The 23,453-nt window shown below is 44.3% G+C and overlaps 1 protein-coding gene across 1 annotated transcript in view; it reads left to right on the top strand.

Moving 5' to 3' along the window:
• SOS2 (SOS Ras/Rho guanine nucleotide exchange factor 2) overlaps positions 1-23,453 on the top strand; it is a 70,959-nt gene that overhangs the window by 15,383 nt on the left and 32,123 nt on the right. The window contains exons 4-10 of the mRNA XM_019551172.1: positions 5,576-5,701; positions 8,775-8,906; positions 11,007-11,171; positions 12,556-12,759; positions 15,603-15,746; positions 18,900-19,010; positions 20,938-21,036. Coding sequence (XP_019406717.1) covers positions 5,576-5,701; positions 8,775-8,906; positions 11,007-11,171; positions 12,556-12,759; positions 15,603-15,746; positions 18,900-19,010; positions 20,938-21,036 — 981 coding nt within the window. The remainder of the gene's footprint in view (positions 1-5,575; positions 5,702-8,774; positions 8,907-11,006; positions 11,172-12,555; positions 12,760-15,602; positions 15,747-18,899; positions 19,011-20,937; positions 21,037-23,453) is intronic.

The raw sequence follows: 23,453 nt of genomic DNA, 5'->3' as shown, positions 1-23,453 counted from the left end.
GTCTTGTTCAGTATCTTCATCAAACACCTGGAAGATGAGTTATATTGTGCCCTCAGCAAGTTCTCAAGGTCCAAGCTGGGGGGTTTCCAAAGAGGATGGAGCTGGACTGGTCTCAGTGGGACAGATGACAGAACAAGCAGCATTGGGCTCAAGTTGCAGCAAGGGAAGTTGAGGTTAGATATTAAGAAAAACTGTCTCATTAGGAGGGTGGTGAAACACTGGAACAGGTTACTCAGAGAGATGATGGACTCTCCATCCTTGGAGGTTTTTAAGGCCTGGCTCAACAAAGCTTTGGCTGGGATGATCTAGATGGGGCTGGTCCTGTTTTGAGCAGTGGTTGGACTAGATGTGATGTGCTGAGGTCCCTATCAACCTTTGTTTTCTATGATTTTGTGACCTCCTAAGGGCCCTTCCAACCCCACTTGTATCATTCTTTGATTGATTGATACCTTTCCTTTGAAATGCTGAGGTCTTTGCATTTTGTTCTCCAGTCTGTGCGTCTGTTCACTTCTTTGGTGCTTGGGCAGTGTTTTTTAAGCAGCTGGGGGTTTGTTTGCCAGGGTCATAGTGCCTGCTCACTGCTAACGATGCACTAGAGTGTGTTTCAGCTTAATTCCTTTCTTGGTGCTAGAAGGATTTGGTAAGTTTTTAACTACTGAGAAAGTGCATGGTTTAACTGAGGATGGTGATAGACCGGGGCAAACAATTAGTTTGGGCGGAGGGCCACTTGATGAGTTTTGGCGAGCTGTCGAGGGCCGCGTGGGTAGCCCTGACCCCATTAACTTCTGTCACCGGAAGTCCTTCCCCTTGCACAGCTTACCAGGTAGCAAGGGGTTGTCACCCCTCGAATATCCTGCCCCTTCAGTGGGGCTTCAGGGGCATCAGACCTCCCCCAGAACTTTCCCCCTACCTGTGCCAGCTGGTCCCAAAAGGAAGAGGCTCCACTGCCGCTTCTGCTGGCCAGTGCCAACCCAGTCGGGCTCACCCCATCCCCAGCAGCACGTGGGAAGCTGGCTTCAGCCACATGCTGCTCTGGATGGGATGGGACGGGACGGGCCCGGCCAGCTCTGCGCCAGCCAGCGGAAGTGATGGCAGAGCCGTGTGCCACTTGGGACTGACCAGCACAGGCCGCGGAAAAATGCAGCTGATCCCCTGCCACTCCAGTTGGGCTCATCCTGTCCCAAGTGGCGCACAGCTTCACCGCCACCTCTTCTCCCTGGTGCTGACTAGGCCGGAGCTGCAGCCCAGCTGCTACTTCCCCTCCCCAGTGCCAGCGCAGCCCGAGTGACACGGCATGGCATGGGAAAAGCCTGCCCAGCAGCTGCTTTCCTGGGCTTACCTGCAGGGCAGGGCCCTTTCCAGTCCCATGCAGCAAAGCAGAGCTTGGCCCAGTCACTGTTTCCCCTCACCGGCGCCACATGTTCTGGCCCAGCCCCCCCCCCCAAGCTGCAAACATGGCCTGAGCCAGTGGCAGGATGAGGCCAGCTGGGGCAGGCTGAGGGCAGGGTCGGTTGTCTTGTAACCAGAACCCAAGGAAACAGCCTGAGGTGCTGCAGCTGGCGGCTGGTGCCGCAGGAGCCTTTTAGAGGGGCAGCCGCCATTATGTGGGTTTTGAAGGGGCTCTGCGGGCCGGAGGGAAGTTCTTGGTGGGCTGCATCCAGCCCACAGGCCGTATTTTGCCCACCCCTGCGATAGACTGTGCCACTGGAGGCCAACTTTTTTTTGGCAGAGGTGCCGCAAATTAGCCCGGCCCAGTCCCTGAATGCCACTCTGATATATTTTTCCTGCCTGATCTGCTGCTCCGCTTTCTGTCCTGTCTGCCCTGTGCCACCTGCCTCTCTCCAGTCTGCCACATGCTACACGTGGAGGCTACTTGTGCCACAGCTTGGACACCCCTACACTGCTCTGTATAGCTGCCAGGAGACAGGGCAAGGAGCAACAGTCTTAAATGGCAGCAAAGGAAACTTATCTTGGAAATTAGGAAGAACTTTCTCACTATGAGGGCAGTTAAGCATTGAAGCCGGTTACCCAGAGATGTTGTGGGGTCTCTGTCCTTGAAAGTTTTTAAGAGCAGATAAGACGAGCACTGGCCTAGGATGTTCCTGCCTTGAGGTTAGCCTGGAGCACTTCAGACTGAGGACAAATACAAAAAAGGACCTGGGGGCTACAGTGGGCCATCAGCTGAGTGTAAGCTAACAGTGCACACTTGCTACAAAAAAAGAGCCAGCAGCATTCCAGTTGGGTATTAACTGGAGCATCGCTGACCAGTCGGGGGAAGTGATTGCCTCCCCTTGAGTTCTTTCGCCAGATTTGGGTACCACACTTCAAGAAAGATATGAACAAAACAGAAAAAGTCCAGTGTGGAGGAAAAACAGGACAAGAGGTTCTGGAAACGTGACTTTTTGGAAGAGCTGGGATTCTATAGTTCTGTGAAGCCTCAAAGTTCAAGGCTGAGTTGTCAAAAGCCACTGAGTACTGAGATTCATTTGTAGTTTAGTCCCTGCCAGCGTAATCCCCACCCCTATACGAGCTACCCCAGCCAGGTCCAGCACCAAAACCTCTAACTCATCATCAGTAAAACTGGGGACTGCAAGTACATTGGCCCAGAGTGCATTAAAAGGCTGGGTCTTGACCTCTGCTTCACTGGGGGCGGCAGAGCTCCTGTCTAGATGGTTGAAGGAGGAGAGGCTGGGATAAGACTGGTGACCAGGTTTTCCCATCCTGCGTTCATGTGACAGTCCAGCTGGAACATTTCTAGTTTTCTGTCAGCTTCGTGGCCCTGCCTTTGCTTCTTCTCTTGCACCTTGTGTTGGTTGCAGTGCTGGATTATGATATGCTGAGGCCCTAAACTGTGTCCAGCTTAAGAGGCCCCATATGATAAAAATAATCCACCAAATCCACAAAAATGGATTTTCATGAAATTTTAGGTGAATTATTGTTATTTCTGTACAAATTTATGAACTCGATATGAATAATAACTGCGGAGCCATATATATATGTATATTTTTGTCACATCAGAATGAAAATGTCCAGGGTTTTTTTCCTTCATATTGTGAAGGCCCTAAGCTGTAGGGTAGTTGAAGCCTAAATCTAGGACTGGTTGGTTGGGGAAGGATTTCTTGACTCCTTTGAAGTGTTGCCTGCAACCCAATTCAGGAGAGACAGTTGCAGAGATGGGCTGGTAAGAATCTAGGAGGGTCAAGTTTGGGTGCCATCAGCAGTTTAATCAGATGGATGGAGCTGATCTGGCAAACCTGACCTTAGGTGTTCACTCATAACCAAGGTACCTTGATCCGTTCCTGCCCGGGGAGCCCCTCTGGTACAACCTGACTCCTGCGAGAGGTGAGGACTGTATATGGTGTATTTGAGCAGATGTCTTTTTGCCTTACCCTTTAAATAACTTGTGTGAATGGATTTAAGATTGCAAGTAGAAAAGATGTTTATTCCAGAGTGGGAACTCATTCTGCTGGTATATTATACTTGAACAGATGATGAATCAGGGGTGACAGAAGTAGAAAGGCCCCAGTGGTGTTATCCAGCATCTGTTTGACTTGTCAAGAATTGTAAGTGGCTGCAGCCTTTTGCGGTCAGGTTTATGTGGGGCCTGAAATTTGGTATCCCCCCATGGGAAGGTGGAGGAGCTATTGCTACCGAGGCAGGGGGTGGAGGGAGCTCTCTGTCTGCTCTTCAGGGAAGAAGGGGAGCTGCACTCTCTCATTTTATCTCCTGGTCACAGCATCTCTGGGGATGAGCACATAAGGAGGCGTTGTGTGGGAAATGGCATTTATTTCCCAGTTATACTGCATTTGTGGTTTCTCTAATGCTCTTTTAAGAGTTATGCTGGAGGGACCTTATTTTTACATTTCCTTATTTTCTGTTATTTTGTGACTTAAACTCTTGCATTCAGGAAGATCATGAGAAGCTCCAGCCATCATTGAAAGCCTGCACCACTAAGTACACATTTGCAAAGCTTTTTCTATTGTTGTTTTGCTCAGACCCGATGTTGCAAATCCGCTCCATTATGCTCCCATGAAGTCAGGATGTATGCATTTGAGTATGCTGAGGTATAAGAAGGATAAGTTAATTGTACAAGGTGATCCAAGAAGTTTTTGGTAGAACTGAGCCTAGAATCCAGGGTTCCGTCATCCCAGGACCTTTTTCCTTAACCCTTTTGTTAGAAAGGGCATGTTCTTTTGTGGGGTATGGTAAAGTACCTGTGCAATGGAAGTAAGTATTAGTGATGCGACTTTATTGGGAAGCGCAAAGTTTTCAGTTTCTTCACTATGGCAGGGACCTACCCAAATCGAGGTGGCAGATGGGTGATTTCACAGGCTGATTGCGGTGCCAGCTGCCACGTTGACAGTGAGCCTTGCGCCCCGCTATCGCGTCGCCCCACCCAGCACTGATTGGCCAAGGGTCCTTAGTGGCCCTGCCCCTTGCTGCCAGTTGGCGCAGAGGGTTTCACGCAGTCCCATCCCTTATGTGATTGGCAGAGGGTTGGCCTTCATGCAGCCCTGCCCCTCACTGCTGATTGGAGGAGAGGGGCAGGGCCACACTAAAACCACCTCTCTGCCAAATCGGCAATGGAGGGCAGAGGGCGCGGCTGTCATCTTGGCTGTTGCACTCTGTGCCAGCAACTCCCACCCTCTCCCCTGGCAAGCTGCAAGGCCAGGCTGTAGTGGCCACTGGGGAGCCAGGACTTTATTTTTAGTAGGGCTTTTTTTCCCCCGGCCATTCCATGCCAAATTGCGGAAATGGTGTTTTTTGCGGCATTCATGGAAACTGCCCTTTTTTCGCGATTTAAGTAGGTCCCTAACTATGGGGAGCTACATCACAGGCCACCGAGTGTCATGTGGTCTGTGCTTTTCACCACCACTCCCTGACAACCTGCATTTCAAGCTGAATGCCATTAGTGCCAGGCTCCCTAACACAGAGCTTTCCTCTTCCACTTTTAAATACAGTCTTGCTGGCTCCCTCCCTGCCTCCCTCCTTCCCTCTGTGCACTTGTCTCTTTCTCTTCTGTTTTAAGTGTGGTCATTAACTCTGTTCCCCACCAAATCCGTCAGTTCCCTGCTGTCTATTCCCCACCAGATTCACACCCCAGCTCTGCCAGTCTCTTCCTCCAGTCTGTCAGTTGTTTTTATAGACCTAGCCCATCAGTTAATCAGCACTTCTAGATGGAAGCAGTTAAAAGCATTCCTTCACTCAGCAGACTTTTGGGCACAAAACCTGAATAAGAAGAACTTTTCCAACTATTTGAGTTGGTCCAATAAAAGATATCGGATTTATGCAAAGAATCTTGTCTGGTAGCATTGAGAGGAATTTACTCCACAGGAATTCCCTTTCTGCAAGACATCTGTAGCAGCAGCATATTTGACTCAGCTTTCCAAAGTTTCTTTGCAGCCTTAAGGGCTGTAGGCACTCTGAATGTTCACTTAATGAACAAGCTGACTCTTCAGGAGTTGATAGCTTTGCTTGTATCATCTAGGAAAGCTTTGTGCTCTCCCTGGCGGCAGTCATAATATATATTTTTGTTATGATTTTGATTGAGTAAAACAATATTCCTTTTGTGCAGGTTCAGCAACAAGTCCATCCCAACCTTTCAGCAAAAGAAGATTCCCTCTCTTATATTGAAGAGCTGATACTTCAGCTGCTAAACAAGCTATGCATTGCCCAGCCACGGACTGTCCAAGATGTAGAGGTAAGCATGGCAAAGCTGTTTTAACTGTAGTGCTTGGAGGATAAGCATTTGCTTGCAGAATGACTGTTCTGGGCAGGACAAACTGATATTTTTTTTATAATGCCAGCTTAGCATACACCAAAATAAATGTAAATAGATGAATCTACTAATTCCAGTTTTCAAAGGCATTAGTCAGTGCTTTGTCTTCAGAAACAAAGTTTAATTAGTGCTATAGTTTGTAATGTAAAAAAAAAGTAGTGTGGCTTGCTTTGTAGAGCAGTAATTCGATACTGTACACTTTCAGCCAGCCACAAGCGAAGGCTTCATCTGACACTTTACAGGTTTGTCATGAAAATGTCTTTGTGGATACTTAAAAAGTATTAAGCATGCTTGCTTATACTAATGGAGGTCTGATGGGGGATTCTTACTAGCATTGTGAGGTTTAAGTCATGTTTGATATCGAGTAAACTAGCTAGTGGTTAACTTTTGTTTTATAATGTGTTGCTATCTTGTTGGTGTATAAAGTTTATGCTACAACTCAATCAAAGTAAACGTATTCTGTGGTTGCCTGTTAATAGCCTTCTAACTCTTGCTAGAACCAACAGTCTGGGTTGAACTGCTGTGTAGAGATGAGCAGTTCCATATTCTGTCTTCAGACCCTAAACTCTTAAGCCCTTCAGAATATAGAATAATACCTTGTCCTCTCAGAAATCATCATCTTCTCGCCAGGGCTGTAACTTCCAGCTTCTGAATCAAAAGAGATGATGAAATAAGCATTTGGGTGTGTATGTCTTAATCTTTCACTGGGTATATTTATGTGCCATGAAATGCTGTGTGAGCTAAAGTATTATATGCATGTCCCATCATTGATATGAGGAAGAAACATCGTGTATTAACAGGTTTCCCAAATGACTGCGCTTTCTTGGAGGCGGCAAATGTTAATCTTATGTAAATACTGCTACCGTGTACACCAAGCTTAGAAATGTCACAAAACATAGGATTTAGTTTCTTATGTTTTTAGATGTAGTTTGTGTTCATAAAGTAGCGAAGCAATAATATTCTTAAAACATTAGCAATATGACCTAACTAGTGACTATTTAATTAAAAATAAGGAAGTATGCCTAAAGAGTAACTGTAGATTTCTAAAAACTGATATACTTTGTGAAGGTCCGCCAAGACTCTGGGGACTATACACATGCCTGCTTCTACACGTTCTAATTAAATTGTGTTGGAGCAGATTCAATTAGTTGAGTCTGCTGGAGTGTGCTAATTAGCACGCTTCAGCATCCTGGGCATCACGTGTATTCAGTGTCCCTGTGCTTCAAAATGATGGTGTGGGTGCTTTAACTAAAGCTTGTTCAATGAGCTTTAGTTAAACCACCCCGCCACCATTTTGGAGCACAGGGACACTGAATGCACAAGACATTGCAGGTGCTTTAATTAGAGCAGCTCCCAAGAACTGCTCAATTAAAACACCCCCTCCCCTAGCCTGGAGCACATGTAAAGATGCCCTGCACCGCTAGAAAAGTAGGAGACATAAGTCTGAGTCAACATGGTATTCATGGAGATTCCTGTGCTCCTGGACCTTGGAGGTTTAAGTATCTGAAAATTGTTGGCTCTACCTCTGCTCTCTGGAGAAAGCATCGGATCAGTGCTCTCTAAAGTCTCTCATGCAAGCATTTACATGCCAGAGTCACCCCATTTAAGCAAGTGAAACTGTTCTTGTATGAACTCAGGCATTGCACAAGCATTTGCTGAGTTAGGGTCTAAGGTACCACAAATCCAAAGTATAAGAAGTGTAATAAATTAGATGCAAGACTTTCAGCTTGTTGTTAAGAACAGTTTAAAGCCAGGGCAGTCCAATCACAGATGCCTTTCTCCCTGTGAGATGAACTGACAAGGCAATGGATGGTTGCATTCCCTCTTGTTTGGATATCCTGAATAGCTCTCAAGTCCCAAATGGAGTTCATTGCATACATTCAAATCTAAAGCCCACAAAAGTGATGTTCACATCCAGAAGGAAAAGTCACAATCTGTTTGCCTGGTGTGGACCGTTAACTGTCATTGCTTCATGATCACTTAAAATAACTCTGGATCTAGCAGGAAAACATAGAAAACACCTGGAAAACATGGGCAAAAGCCCTTTATCAAGGGGACACAACTCCTCCATCTTTGGAGAGTTCCTCTGGCTTGAATATAAGCCATCTACCCCCTGTCTAGACCTCAGTTTGCCTGGAAAACCAGCAAAATATTCCATTCAGATGAGGTGACTGGTAAAAAGTAGAGCTGGGTGCCACCCCACATCCCAGGCCATCTTTTCCTCTACAACCTCAGTATAACATAGGCAAACTTCGCAGCTTTCTACTTCAGTGTCTTTGGGAAAGAAGAGCAACTGCCCCCTGCTATTCACGAGGCTTTCTGAGAAAGGAGCAGGGCCACTGGAATTGTGGTTCTACTTGGAAAAGTGGCTCGCTTGCATTTTCGGTTCTGCAAAACAGAAGATCTTAATTTTACTTGTCCTGGAACTGGGAGGTATAATGTAAAGAGTTTTGTCTGATGCTACGTAAGAAGAAAGTGTACATCCAAAATTAAAATATGAACTTTCCTCGCCCTGAGTTTCATGCCTACTTTGGTAGATCAATAGAAAACTGTGAGGAAGGATTTATCCTTTGTTAAAGATCTGGAAGATCCTGGGCTCAGTTTTTCCAGTTTTCTCAGAGCCTCTCTGTGTTACTTCTTGTGCTGTAGTTCACCATCGGTAAAGTGGAAAAAATATCCCTTTGTCTTACTCATTTAGACCACAAGCTTCTTGATGTCTTCTCTTACAACGTTTGTTCAGTGCCTAATGCAGTAAGGCCTCAAGGTTCCACTATAATACAAAGAGAGAGCAGGAACTATTTGGCTGGTTCATTGAAGAAGCAGGCTGCTCTAGTCTTTGGGGAGGATTTGCATAAGAGAAGTAAAGCTGAGCATTGAGTGAGCGGGAGTGAGGGGCAACAGCAGGATGAAGATAAAGAGGGAGAGCAGATTGCCTGTTTCACAGTCTTCCATGTCCTAACTGTTTAATTGACCTGCATTTCTTATGTTTGGACAGGAGCGAGTTCAAAAGACATTTCCACACCCAATAGACAAGTGGGCTATTGCCGATGCACAGTCTGCTATAGAGAAACGAAAACGAAGAAACCCTCTCCTGCTGCCCGCGGACAAAATACATCCCTTATTAAAGGTAGTTTAAATAAGCACCTGAGGACTAGTTTTGTTGGGGAGGGGGTTACTACAAGGTCTGGCATTTTCCCTATAGTATCTTTTTTCTGTGTGTAAGCCATTGTAGAAAAGAATAGACAAATCCAAATTGGTTTCTGATTATTGACTGGAAGAGTAAAGCAAACCATCTTAGTATACCATTAATGTATCGGTAAAAAGCATGAAACCAAACTTCTAAACTTCTCTTGTTCTAGACCAGTGGTCACCAACTAGTGGATCTTGATCCACCGGTAGATCTCGGAGTCTTTTGCAGTAGATCTCAGAGCCTCTTGGAGTCAACCCAAGGCTGGGGTAGGGGGCTGAGTGCCTGTGTACATGCACGCGCATGTCCCAGCCCAGCAGGTCAGTCCTTGGGGGAGGCAAGAGGTGGAGGCTAGATCAAGGCCGCTGCAGTGAGGGACAGTATTGCTTGTACATAACTGATAGAAATGTTTACTGATTTCCAGTTAGTTCCACATGGATTCACTGAGGCCATCATTTAAAACTTGTGGGTTTGCAGCGCGTAGTAGAAGACCCAGGCTGGACTGTAAAACATATTTTTAGGGTGCAAGAGGGAATAGCGAACTAGATACTCAAATTCCAAGTTGACTGTGCAAGGCTTGCAGGAAAGTTTAAAAAAAGAATCCTTTTACATTTAGCATGGAGGTAATGGCCTCTCAAAGATCTGATTGCACAATGCTATTTTAGTGCTGTTTTGATAGCAAAGCAAAGCTGCTAGGTTTCAGATCCATGCAGCCATAGTCATAGCTGAATGTAGCCTACCAGCATTGCATATTCCAGTAGAAAAGAGGTCCTTAATTCAGTCCCCAAACCTCTAGCTTTGAGAAAAGGAAAGAAATGTTCCTTGACTCTGGCATCCTTATTTTATACCGTTAAGTGTTAGCAGACCTTTTGGATCTATCATTTCAATACTTGCATTGATTTCTAAGTCTACATTAGAATAAAGCTATTAAACAATAGCGGGGGTTGGGAAGCATTTCTGGTCTAGGTGGACCAGAGTAAAGTAAAACTGTGGTTAAGACTGAGGAATTAGCCTGTGTATAAGGGCCATACTCTAACAAAATAGCTGGTACTGCTGGTGTTGTTGCAGTTATCGCTTTAGTTTGGGGAAATGCTTATTTTCCTTGAGGAAGCTAGATGTGTTCTAGAGTTAGGGATAAATCCAAAAGGTGCTGCTCATTTTTCCTCCCCTACTTTTCTTAAAACTTTGCCCTTCTAGAAATTTAAGTTGAAAATCTCTGCTTGAATGTATTTTAAATTCAAAAATATGCTATGAACATGTTTTGTGTGTGTATATGCATGTATATATGTATCAAAATTACTGTACCGGTTGGTTACAGGTGCATATCACTTTTAAGGAAACACGTAAGTCAAAGTTCATATGGTTGGTCTCCCATGTCCTGTACCTCAGGGAAGTCAAGTAGCAGAAGTACTTTGCTTTTGCTTTTGCCTTTTAACTTGTGCTTAACTTTTAAATGACCATAAACATCTGGATACTTAATTTCTCTGACATTCTGTTAACTTTCTAAACGGGATTCTTCTGCTATGAAAGATGTGCATTTTGCATTAAAAATAATGTTATGTACTATGACTATTATGAATCCTTTTTTTGGTTTATTCCCCTCCCTTCAGTGCCCATCTGTGGGCAGTGAACGTGCTGGAATCTTAGATTCGTGCTAACATTTTAAACACACAAACAGTTCGAATGGACTCTTTCTTTCAGTAGAAATTGAGTGCCTAACCTTTTTTTAATAAGGTTGCCTTGAAAATTCCCAGCCTGCATGTGTATTTTTAAGGGAAAAGTGATTATTATTTTCAAAAGTTTTCATGCTTGTTGCATGGCAAGATGTGCTGAGGTTTCCAAAGCAGCTCCTTTTTGAATGTTGTTGACTTGATTCCTGCTTTCTTCTGTGTCCTACCTCTTGCATCTACAAGTTAGTTGGTCATTCACAGCAAAGATTCATTTTGGTGAAATGTTTAAAGGTATTGCTCTTCAGTTATGACATTTAAACAGTAGATAACACTCAGGAATAAATACGGCTTTACTATTCTTAATTTGCAGGAAGTTCTAGGCTATAAAATAGATTATCATGTCTCTCTGTATATTGTGGCTGTATTGGAATATATCTCAGCTGACATTTTGAAACTGGCTGGCAACTATGTTTTCAATATACGGCACTTTGAAATCTCCCAGCAAGACATTAAAGTATCTATGTGTGCTGATAAGGTAAGAAATAATGGATGTGATTATACCATTTAAATATTGCATAACATGCTTTTAGAGAGACAGGGTTCTTGTATAACGTTTTTCTCTAGTTCTTAACTGCCTGTTACCATTATGCCTACCTTGCTCATGTCACCATCTTGTAATGGAAGATATTCCCCTAAAAAAAGTTGTTTTAGTTTCATCCTCACAGAATTGAGAAACCTTTTTAGGAGCGTCTCAGCCAAAGCTTTTACAAGATGCTTTACAATCTGAATCCCGTGTTCTTAAAATTTAACTTGCTTCCATGATTGCATTAAGTTATGAAAGGGAAAACACTTTTGCAGTCAATCTAGACCAGAGGCAGACAATTATTTCAGATGCAGGACCACTTGCCCAGTTTTGGCAAGCTGTCGAGGGCTGCATGGATAGCCCTGCCCCCTGATTGTCGACTGCTGACTGGAAGTCCTGCCCCCTAACCCCTGACCTTTGCCACCAGAAGTCCTGCCCGTTGCCCCCAAAAGTACTCCTTTCAGCAAGGGGTTTTGCCATCTTGGAACCAGAAAAATACCACAGTATATTCTAGAAAGCAAACATCTAGAACATTCATTAATTTGATTTCAAAAAATATTTTTGTCCTGGTTTGCCCATGTTTGTGTAGTGCACATAGTGCACATAAAGGGGATTGCACAATAGTTTAAAATGAAGTCTTACTCTTGTATATTGTGGGGGGCTATGAGGATGTGTGGGGAGGGTGCGCATGTGTCTGTGGTGGGTGGATAGGTGTGGGTGTGGGGTGAGAGAGCATGTGGATGTGTGTACATCTGGATGCGTGGGTGGGTATGGGATTTGCAGGGGGGAGGGTGGCTGGGATGTGTGAGTGGGTGTGGGGGACTGCGTGTATGTCAGTGCAAGGGGGATGTGGGTGCATGTGTATGTGCGAGGGGGTGTATGTGGGACTTGCCTTACAAACATGCACATACCCCCGGGGTATTGGTACAGCCTATGCTCTCTGTTCTGGCTATGCAGCCAGAAGCAGTATTGTACTGGAGCAGTGCGTGGACAGAAAGGCGGGGAAATGGCTGGGGGTGGGGCGGAGCTGGGCGGCTACGTTCCTGCTGAGGCTTACTCTGGGTCCTACAGCCCCTGGCTCCTGTCATTTTTGACAGCAGCCAGGAGCAGATAAATATTTTCTAAATTTTTTATGTAGAATGGCCTGGGAGGCTGTATTTTGCCCATCCCAATCTAGACTGATCCTGCCAGAGATATAGTATTACTTATTGTGCTTTTGATCCCTGAGAGTGTTCTGAAATAGTTTACTCTATGCTGAACAACTTAATACAATTCAGTTTGTGTCAAATATCAAGATCAAATTTGAAATGAAGATTTGACTTTCATTCTTTGCTAGGTTTTGATGGATATGTTTGATCAGGATGACATTGGTTTGGTTTCTCTCTGTGAAGATGAGCCCTCTACTTCTGGTGAACTCAGTTACTATGACCTAGTGAGAAATGAAATTGCAGAAGAAAGACAGTATCTACGGGAGTTGAATCTGATAATTAAAGTATTTCGAGAAGCTTTCCTATCTAACAAAAAGTTGTTCACGTCTTATGTAAGTCCCTTCAGTAGCTTAGTGTGTTTTAAGTCTTGTGTCTGTTTTTAACCATAGCTTCTCAATTTTATGTAGTGGAGTAGATGAAACTTGGTTTAATATATGCCAGTATGTAACTTTGTATAGTACCCAGTGACCCAAATGGAAGGGGACATGCAGATAGCCATCTCTGAGGAATATTGGAGGACTGGGCCAAAAGAAATCCCATGAGGTTCAACAAGGACAAGTGCAAGGTCCTGCACTTAGGATAGAACAATCCCATGCACCGTTGCAGGCTGGGAGTGACTGGCTGGGTGGCAGCTCTGCAGACAAGGACCTGGAGGTGACAGTAGACACTAAGCTGACTGTGAGCCAGTAGTGTGCCCTTGGTGCCAAAAAGGCTAACGACATCCTGGGCTGCATTGGTAGGAGCATTGCCAGCAGATCGAGGGAAATGATTATTCGCCTCTATTCAGCACTTCTGAGGCCACATCTGGAGGCCTGTGTCCAGTTTTGGGACCCCCGTTACATAAAGAACATGGACAAATTGGAGAGAGTCCAACAGAGGGCAACAAAAATGGTTCGGGGGCTGGGGCATGTGACTTGTGAGGAGAGGCTGGGGGAACTGGGCTTATGTAGTCTAGAGAAGAGAAGATTGAGGTGGGATTTAATAGCAGCCTTTGACTCCCTGCACGGGGTTTGCAAAGAGGATGGAGCTGGACTGTTCTCAGTGCGGGGCAGATGACAGAACAAGGAGCAAAGGGCTCAAGTTGAAGCAAGGGAAGTTTAGGTTAGATATTAGGAAAAACTTTTTCACTGGGAGGGTAGTGAAGTGCTGAAATGAGTTACCTAGAGACATGGTGGACTCTCCATCCTTGGAGGTTTTTAAGGCCCAAATTGTGAAAGCCTTGGCTGGGGTGATCTAGTTGGGGCTGGTCCTGCTTTGAGCAGGGGCTTGGTCTAGATGACCTCTCAAGGTCCCTTCCAACCCTAACTTTCTATGATTTGCTGTCCACAGAAACTGCCACAGAATACAGCCTTTAGGGTTGGGTTGTCTAATATAGACTGTTAAACCTTTTAAATGGACATGTGGCAAATCGAATAATCTCCTTTTAAGCTGCTACTTAAAAGGGAGGGGAGTAAGTGGTTGAATGGGGGTGGCTCTTGAGAAGAAGATGGAGGAGAAAGGAAACCAAGCTGGTTGCACTCATCAGGTACAAGAGCTGTCCCTAGGGAACATGAGAGTAGGCTATCTGAAAAATGTATGGACAGGTTTTTTGTTTTGTTTTGTTTTGTTTTTTAAAGAAAAGAAGCAGCTAAAACTGCCTGTCTGTAAAGTCCATAACATGGAGCTGTCCATGAGTTGTGTGGAGGGGTGCTAAATAAAGGAGAACTTGATTTTCTCCCCTTCAACAGAGCTTCAGAGCAGAGTAGCACCACCTGGTGTCTGAGGAGCTCAGCACCCTGTTGGGAGCATCCAGTGCTTTACAGCCCCCAGGAGCCTCTGTGGCCTATGTCCCCCCACTCCTAGTCATATGCTGCTGCTTTCACCTGCCTGTAACATTGCTGGGTTGCAGGTCAATGGAGAGTAGCCATTCTTTGGGGGCTGGGGTGGGGCTGGCAGGGGTAAATCTGAGGGGTGGGCAGCATGGCGCAGGGTGTAATTGGAGTCATTGTGTTGTGGGACTCCTGCAGTGGATTTAGCTTGGTGTAAAATCATTGATGCAGTCAAGCAGGATTGCCAGCCCAAGAGTTTTTTACTGATGATCTGCAAACTTTTTAATATGGTTGATGTTAAATCCCTAAATTTGAACCTGGCCCTTGTCCAGGAGCTGGTAAAACAGTTAATAAAACATGTCAACCATAATATAAAACATGTCAGTAAAAAGTTTGCAGATTGCCACTCCAAGACTTTTTTTTTTTATTGACAACCCTGCCTTGAGAGCAGTAGGAAAAGGGGAAATACAGGTCTTACAGATAGTCACCACAGCTGATTATGGAGTGCCTTGGTATTGACTGGGGAGGATGGAATAGTTTTGGGGAAGAGGCCAAGCTAAGGGGATAGGAGGAGAAGGGAGGCATTCTGGCTATGGGGAGCATCCCTTTAGCATGTCAAAGGGATGGAGAGATTTGGGGCTTGGTGTGTGCCAAGAGAAGATAGCCTGAGTTTGCAGCCAGTGGCAGGAGAAAAGCAAGGTATGGGGGTTCCTAGAGAAGGAAAAGGGCTGGGTTGGGGGTTGGAGTCAAAGGGAAGGTACATTGTGGAAGATTGCCTGTAAGTGGGGGTGCTTCTGGGGTATTGAAGCACTAGCTTTTAAACTTCCCTTCTCAGGGCCAGTTAGGTACATTAAGAAAGAACAAGTGAAGAGCATGCATTCAGAGCTGCTTTTAAATTTCCACTCCTGTTTTAAATTTAGGAAGATGGAGAGTAGGTGAAAGGGGTGGAGAGGGTTTTTTTTTAAGGCATCTTTAATCTGCCACTTCCCATGCTGATTTGTGATCCTTTGTACAGGCTGGAAAGGTTGCACACTAGTGTTGTGGGCAGAAGCTAAGTAATATGAACTGCTAATGGCTATCCACTTAGTAGCCCCTAGCATACCTTACTAGAAGCATTACTCATGGCCCCTGGAAAAGGATGTGTGTCATGATGTTGGGGGCTTTAGAAGTAAAAATGCTGCAGTGTTAGATCAAATTGAATCTACCCAAGAACAAATAGTTGGCCTGAAGTGATACCCTGGAGCTTGGCTTCCTTCTCTGTTGGCTCTTCCCTATGTAGAGGATAGCTCATGTTTCCTTTGAATCTCTTGAATGCATAGAAAATTACTTGGCCCCAGATGTATCTGTCACTCGTGTCTTATTTGCAGGACATTGACATGATCTTCAGCAACATTTCAGATATTCATGAACTGACTGTGAAGCTCTTGGGATTGATTGAGGATACTGTTGAAATGACAGATGAAAGTAGTCCTCATCCTTTGGCTGGCAGCTGCTTTGAAGATCTGGCAGAGGTGAGCTTAAATCACTTCATCAGGATATTTAAGATTTTCTTATGAAAGGACTGGGTTAATATGTCCATGTGCTCTACCGGTTTCTTGTAGCCTTAAAATCTGCGAATGATCGCATCGTGAACTCATCAAATTATATTCCTGATGCTGGAAGACCTTCCTAATTGGGCAGTGTCACAAACAAAGATCACACTGCCCCTTTCAGAACGAAAGGGGAGGCCCTTCCTTGGGACTCCCGCAAGAAGCAGCCTTATTCATTCTTCCCTCCTGAGGGGACCCCCTGCAATCAGCCCTGGCTTGGCTTCACAAGGGGCAAGCTCTGGCTTTGAGACCCTGGCTCTTCTCAGGCCCTGGCTTCCCCAGGGGTCTGTAGCACCCCCACCGCTAACAGCTCCTTCTTTTTTGGTCAGCTTTCAGGAAGGAAAGCAACGTCCTCTTGTTTGTCAAGAGTCAGAATGCCAACCTCCCAAACAGCACAACAGACTCTGCTCCAAAATGGCTAGCCTTTATGGTCCGTTCCAGTTGCGCCTCTCCTCGCTCGGACTTTACTCTGTCCACCCTGGGACCATTTTTTCTCTCCCTGTTCAACATGGGCCCTTATCTCCCTGTCTGCCCTGGGACTTTCTCCCCTTGGCTCGCTCAGAGCCTCACTCTCCTCCAGCTCAGCTAACCACACTTGCAAGAAAATGGGGACAACAGTCATCTAATACAATGAAACATTAAGTCACAGAGGACTAGTCAGGTGGCAGTCTGTATGGTGTGCTGTCAGACCTAGATTGCCATCTGTCCCTGGAGTGAGAAGGGCATACAGATGTCCTACTTAAGGAAATGTGTGCAAGAACTGTCTACCGTACAGTCTGCCCAAAAGTGCTCCCCACCAGAACTGCAGGCTAGATTACAGCTCGCTTAGCTTCCTCTGTCACAGGTGGGCACCTAGCAAGCCAGGCTAGGCTGGGATATTGTTCAGGGGGCTTTTATTTATATTCTGTTCCTTTTGCTTTTATGTTGTTTCTGTCTTACTGCAAGCCTTTGTTGGGAAGAACATTTTGTCTAATAAATAAAGCATGTCACATTGGCCTAAAGTTACCTTGTTTAGAAAGATAGTGGCAGCCTAACTTCTCCATTTCACTTTTAAGTGCACACTTTCTTGAAGACCATTGGAGTGCAAGACCCCGTGCTGTTCTTGCACAAGTAATCAGCCCAAATAAAGATTGTATCAGTTTTGATAGGGAGCAGATACTGTGATCTCTGCTCAGTGTTGCATAAAGACTTTTACTTTGCTTGCATAACATAAATAGTCCTACTGGTCATGTGGGACCTCATTTGAATAAGATTTCATCCTAAAGTTGTTCCAAATAGAGGCACTTACAAAATGCTAATCAGAAGCAGTTAAATGCTGGTCAAAAACAAATAGTCGTTTTAAAATAACTGAGCCTTTAACAGTTTCCATTTGACATGGTTTAGTCAGGGATGATCCTGCCTCGAGCGGAGGTTGGACTAGCTGACCTTTTTGAAGTCCTTTCCAGCCCTGTTTTTTTGTGATTCTATGAAATTGCAGCTTAAGATCCTGGAAAATGCATGCATTTCAGGTGATTGCTAAACTCCTTTGTAGACATGTACGTATGTATTTCTGTGACCATAATGGAGCCCATTCAGTGGATCAGATTGTGGGGTTTGGGGTTTTTTTAACATCTCATTCACGGAAAGATCTTAACAGACTATGGCAAGATAACTGCTATGTGAGCCTCCTTTTTGCTGAGGTGCTGTGTCAGGACTGATTGTAGTGTTCGGTGTGTCTTTGGGCAGTACTAAGCAAGGCCTGCTAGCCCTGTGGTTGGAACATCTTGCATTTTACCATTGTTCCATTTGTATATGTATGGAAAATAGTTGTTTAGAGCAGTGGTCTCCAAAGTGGGGTGCACGGACCCCAGGGGGTGCACAAGACGATCCATTAGGGTGCGGGAAAAAAATATTAGATTTATATAAATATACATGTATTGGGGGTGCGCGATCAAAAAAGTTTGGAGTCCACTGGTTTAAAGAGTGCTTTAAAAATGATCTGTTGCTGTGCCCTCCATTTTGCTTTAGAGTTAAGGTTGTCTGTAGTAATAGTGATGACCGTTTTAATCGCAAATTTAGCTTTCAGATTTCAATATGACTTGCTTCAAAAATGTTTTCAGTATTTGCAAATTATTTGGTTGCTTTCTCTGGAGGAAAACAGGAGATAGGATTTTGCCACGAAAAGTTAGAGAAGCAATAACTTTGATCACGGGCTGGGAGTGGAAAATGCCTAGCACAGTTTTAACTGTAGCAGTCATAACCGGCTGTAATGATATAGAAACAAAGCAAGGGATGTGCATCCCACTGCAGGCACACATTTTTCATGTATGCACAATCAGATTCTTTTGGATACCAGCATTCAGGGCTGCACGTGTCATCTGTTGTGGATGAGGACATGAAGGGAAGGGGAGGACGGCCGCAATCCTCCCTCAGCTCCCTACCACCTACGGTAACAAGCGGGAACCAAGTGAGTGTCTGGCTTGCTAATTCTGCAGTATGTCAGACCTTCCGTGGTGGCTGGTTTTGGTGGAGTTCTGTCGCATCTTGTAACTCAGGGGTCAGAAAAGTTTTTGGCCAGAGTGCCAAAATCACCCCAGCCTCCACCCATGCCTTGACTTGGCGTGCCAGAGACGGGGGAGCTGCAAAGGGCCCGATCCTCATTGCTGGCAGTGGCTGCACACATACCTCTGGGTGGACAGCAGGGAAGGGGCCGGTGTTGCACTGCTTCAGCCCCTTCTCTGCCACACGCTGGGACTTCATAATGTCCTGTTGAATGGTAAAGAAGACTTGTGTAGCATGACTTTCTGATGATGAGACTGCTAGACAACTGTAAGAAATTGCTTCTTGGTTCCCAGCACTACATTCAATTAAATCTGTTAGTGATAAATATGAGACTGAAAAGTGGTAAGAAAATGTGTATTCATATTAAAATACAGAACTTTATGAAGTGCTTAGTATTGAATAAATTGCCTTATAAGGCAGATCTTTTTTAAAATTCATGCTCAGATTTCAGTTCTCAATAAATGCATTACAGAAGCTGAGCATACACCATCTCTTGCCTATTTTCACATATGTACCTTTTTGCCCTTTCTTTAGGAGCAAGCTTTTGATCCGTATGAAACTTTGTCCCAGGATATTCTTTCCCCACAGTTTCTTGAGCATTTTAATAACTTGATGGCTAAACCTGCTGTGGCCCTACACTTTCAGGTAAGTGCAGGTCTAAAATCTCTTAAGTATCACATTTGTTTGGTGATGTCTGTGTTCCTTTCTGTAGTGTCTATTCCCCATCCTCCTTTCAGGGAGAAGGGGAAGATTTTGTTGGCAGTCTGAAGAATGGCCTCTTCAGTCCAATATATTTGGACTGTGCTTCTCTTTCTGCAATTACTGGAGCAGCTCAGACTCAAGGCTAGGTCTTGCCCACTTCCTTTCTGTCGTCACGCCAGATTCTTTGCCTCCAGCCATGCAAATACAATGCTGATGCAGCATTCCTCCCTCTTCGTTGCATTCTGGCTTTAGTGCCAAATTATAGGTGGTCATCAATGATCAGTGACTGTCTTGGTTCCTGTGCATCCACAGTTGGTGATTTAAGCGTGGACAGTTTTTCAGGCATCATTCCTTTAACAACAGCTCCCACTGAGCTCCTCCCATCATTTATTTCCCCCTGCCCCAGTCTGGCAGATCTGCTAAACAGTGCCTGCCAAAGCCTGAGGCCTTCATCTGCGAGGAGACTGAGAGAAGCCAAAGAAGAACTTTGTCACAAGAGGCTCCAAGCCACACATCTGTTTAGGCAAGGGCCCATTTTGGATCACTTGATGAGCCTTTTATCCCAGCGTGCCTGCTTAGGCATCTGTTCAGGGGTGGGTCAGTCCTGTTCAGCTCTTGGATTGGTAAGCCATTTTACACCTGAAGGCTTCTTGGCTAATGAAATAAAATACTTTTTCACTCTGAACTAATGGCCCAGTCCTTCTCTAAAGGGAAATGAAAATGTAGGGTCCTGTCCCAGTGTAAATGGATAATTTAGTCATGTCATAAGGAATCTGGCATCCTTTCTGACTCCTTTCCTGGTCAGAGGATTTGGGCTCTGCTATGGATGATCCTTTATACTTCTCCAAGCACTGGAGTAAAGCCAAAAGGGTCTGGCTACCCCCAGAGTCCCATGGACAAGTCTGAGCTGCCTCTAGAAATTGCAGAAAGAATGATGCATCCAGACGTCTTAAACTGATGGAAGAGGTCATTTCCAGAAAGGGGATTTTCAGGTAACTTCCCATTCAATGGTTACCACATTCTGGAAGGTGCTAGTGATTTCTCCCCGTTCTTTCTTCCAGAAAGCCCTATTCCTTTACAATGGGGGTTGGCAATCTTTTTCTAGCAGGGGCCCCTTTAATAGAGGCTACCTTCAAGCACAAGCCATTTCCAGTCCTGCTCATGCTGCTTCACCTAAAGCCACCACTCCTCCACCTCTCCCAGCACTGCTACTGCTGCTGCTTCTCTGCACTGCCTGGCTGTTGTATAGGTGAAGCCTCCCACAGTAGAAATGCCACCAAAGCCCTCAGTACTGCAGGCCAGATGTGGCCTATGGACCAAAGCTTGCTGATCCCTGCTTGTATAAGACCTGGAAATTTTGCTCTTTTTGCCTTCCAAATTGTTGCATTCTGTTAACTCATGAAAAAATTAAGCGGTTTCTAAATCAAAGACGTGTTTAAACAAGTCCATGAATCCAGAAGTTACTACTAATAGTTAGTATTAGGCAAGATCTCCTGATTTCTGGAGCATGTCAGAGGGGTAAATTAAGGCAGAACATGCATATCTGGGACCCTGGGCCCAGCAAGCTTGAAACTGCCAAGAATCCTGAAAAGGAGAGTCCATTGCCAGGCCATGAGATACGGAGGCAGGTGATGGTATTGGCAGAACAGAGGTGGGATTGCTCCAAGCTACCTTTGAAGGCTGTAGGAAGCTGGGGGTTTCTGAGTGCCCTGTGCAACATTGTTGGATTTGGGTCTGAGTCCTACTTAATCTTCTGATTGTTCGCTGTATTCCCCACTGCTCTACAGCAAGTGCTTTAGCCCCTTCCCTGTTTTCTCTGGTTGCTAGGTAGCAGCCAAAAAAGCAGTACTACTTTCTTTTTCCTTTTCAGTCTGTTGCTGATGGTTTTAAAGAAGCTGTACGATATGTCCTTCCACGACTTATGTTGATTCCAGTCTATCATTGTTTGCACTATTTTGAGTTATTACAGGTAAGAAAAATATTTAAATCAGAAAGCAGGAGTACAGAAGTGCCATTTCATTTAAAGTATGTAATACTGACCAAGCACATTTGTTTACCAGTTGAGGACAGAGGGGAATGTGAACGTAGCTAATAAAAAAAATATTATAAGGATTTCATTGCTTGAAAATAAATTGTTTTAAATATATGTTTGGCATAAAATAATAGGAATTCAAAGTTATTTTAGTCTTTCATACATTTCTTTCAATCTTGAACTATTGCTAATGTGTTCCTGTATGCTAAACATTTAAAATAGATAAGTGGTTTTTTAACTGAACTGGCGTTTCATGAAAACTAGCGTTCTCTGATTATTTACAATCTGCCTGCCCAGTAAAACCTAGTTCAGTTTAGTATGTCAAGCTGAAGTTGCATTCCAGCCTCAAGGCAAGAAAATCTAGCCAGTGTCCCTTCAGTTCTTATTCATTGTTAAGTAGGTTTTTAACTTGCCTAGAAGTTTTACGTGCAATTTGCTACCATTTCTTGCTGCTCATAATTAAGTCCACACACACACAAATGTACAGAAAGTCTCTATAAGCATATAGAACTGAAAAATCACTGTATTTACTTGCATACTACATGTGCCGTTTTTCCAAAAATCCAAAATTCTCCAATATTGAGGTGCATGTTTTAAGCAGAGAAGCTCATTTTCTTTACTGGAATAAAAGCATGGAGATGGGTGCTGCTTCTCTCTTGGTCAACGAGGAGGCACTGTCCGGTTTTAATCCTTTCACAGCTGCTACGAAATTGGGAGTACCGCTTAGCTGAGCAGCCAAAAGCTGCTGTCAATTTGGCAGCAGTTGTAAAAGGGGATAACATTTTAACTTTTGTCTGAAACAGCCAGTGAGCTGCTGCACATGGTTAGCTGTGATTCCGGGGGGGAGGGGGGGTTTCTTGCATACTGCCTTCCAAAAACAAGGTATGCATCATATTTGGGAGGGCGTGATGTGCAAGAACATACGGTATGTTGGCATAACAAAATGACTCCGTCATAGTGTTTTTAAGACCTCAACAAAAATTGGAATAATTCCTTTTGACTGTTCACTGGTTGGACTTGGGTCTTAAATGGATAAGATCTGGGAAGACTATAGCCTTCCTAATCATGCTTCACTGTACACCCACAGCCGTCTTCCGAAAAAGACTGAAGGGGCTTTAGTAATTTGTAGCTTAAAGATGATGGCAGCGGCGATTAATGGCATTTACAAGGACTGTGAGATTTTGATTAAGGTGGAAGTTAAAATGAATTCCATGGGAATACAGTCTCAAGAGCTTCTCCCTGCTGACTGCTTGAACTGGAAGCTGCTTTGGATTTACCGTATAAATAATTCTGTGTGTCAGGAGAATTGTGTGCGCCAAAAAGAACAATTGAAGAGAAACTCAAGTACACAGGATATCTTTTTTTTTTTCTTTTTGCTATTAATTCCTTTTAAAATCTAGTTTAAATTTTACTCTTGATGCTGTGGCTGCTTGTAGTCCACTCAGGTAATGAAAATATAGTTTTACTATGGGTCTTTCACATTAGTGTAGTGCTGTAATGTTTGGATTGCCAACAGTATGAAGGGATATGTCATACAAGTAGTTCTCTTTTATTTTAAATCAATTTTAAAAAGTCCAGCAGAGGTTGACTCAGATTATGTGAAAACCCATTAAGAAAGGGCTGCAGTCAGACATAATTGTCTTAATAAGGGGTACTGGCAGTAGTAAAGGTGTTTGATCTTGAGATAAAGAAGGGAAGCACAGATGACTTGTTACCGATTACAACTGGTTAGCAGTCTGTGAATGGTGTGCGTTTCAAAACATGCTTAATGTCTCCGACTAAAGAAAAGCTCCCATTTTGGTCACATAGTAGATTTGGCTCCAATTTTAAAAGAGAACTGAGTGTTGTATCACAGTCTCTCTTGCTTCAAGTGTGTCTGTTATAAATTCACCTTTTGATTTCAGAGTACATGAGCAAGCAGCATTATAAATCTAGTCCGTGTAACTCGTAAGTCAAAACATGGTGCAAAGTCTTGGACAGGCTGCCAACCAGATCCAAGCTCTTGAGAGCCATTCAGGTACCCACTCAAGACTTCACTGATGCAGTAGTACATTCTCCACCCTTTGTGTTCCTGGAGTACTTCAGACTACCAAGGTTGTTGCATCTCTTGCCAAATTCTTACTTCAGATCTCATACATTATGTTGTTATCAAGTAGCCCAGAAGGGACTGCATTCCCGTTTTGATGCTTTTGACAACTTTTAAATCACTATCCCATAATACAGAGTGCCAGCATTAGCCTCTTTCAGAATCTCAATAATACACCTTTGGCAGTAAATTATTTCTTCTCATGAAACTTCTGGTAATTATGGTATGTTTTGGTGCTCCAAATTTGGAGTGATTAATCACAAGAGAG

Source organism: Crocodylus porosus, unplaced genomic scaffold (assembly GCF_001723895.1).
Source record: "Crocodylus porosus isolate Cpor-Errol unplaced genomic scaffold, CroPor_comp1, whole genome shotgun sequence".
In the NCBI taxonomy this organism is placed as follows: domain Eukaryota; kingdom Metazoa; phylum Chordata; order Crocodylia; family Crocodylidae; genus Crocodylus; species Crocodylus porosus.
The sequence above is the reverse complement of the archived record's forward strand: the minus strand, read 5'-3'. Positions and strand labels throughout refer to the sequence as shown.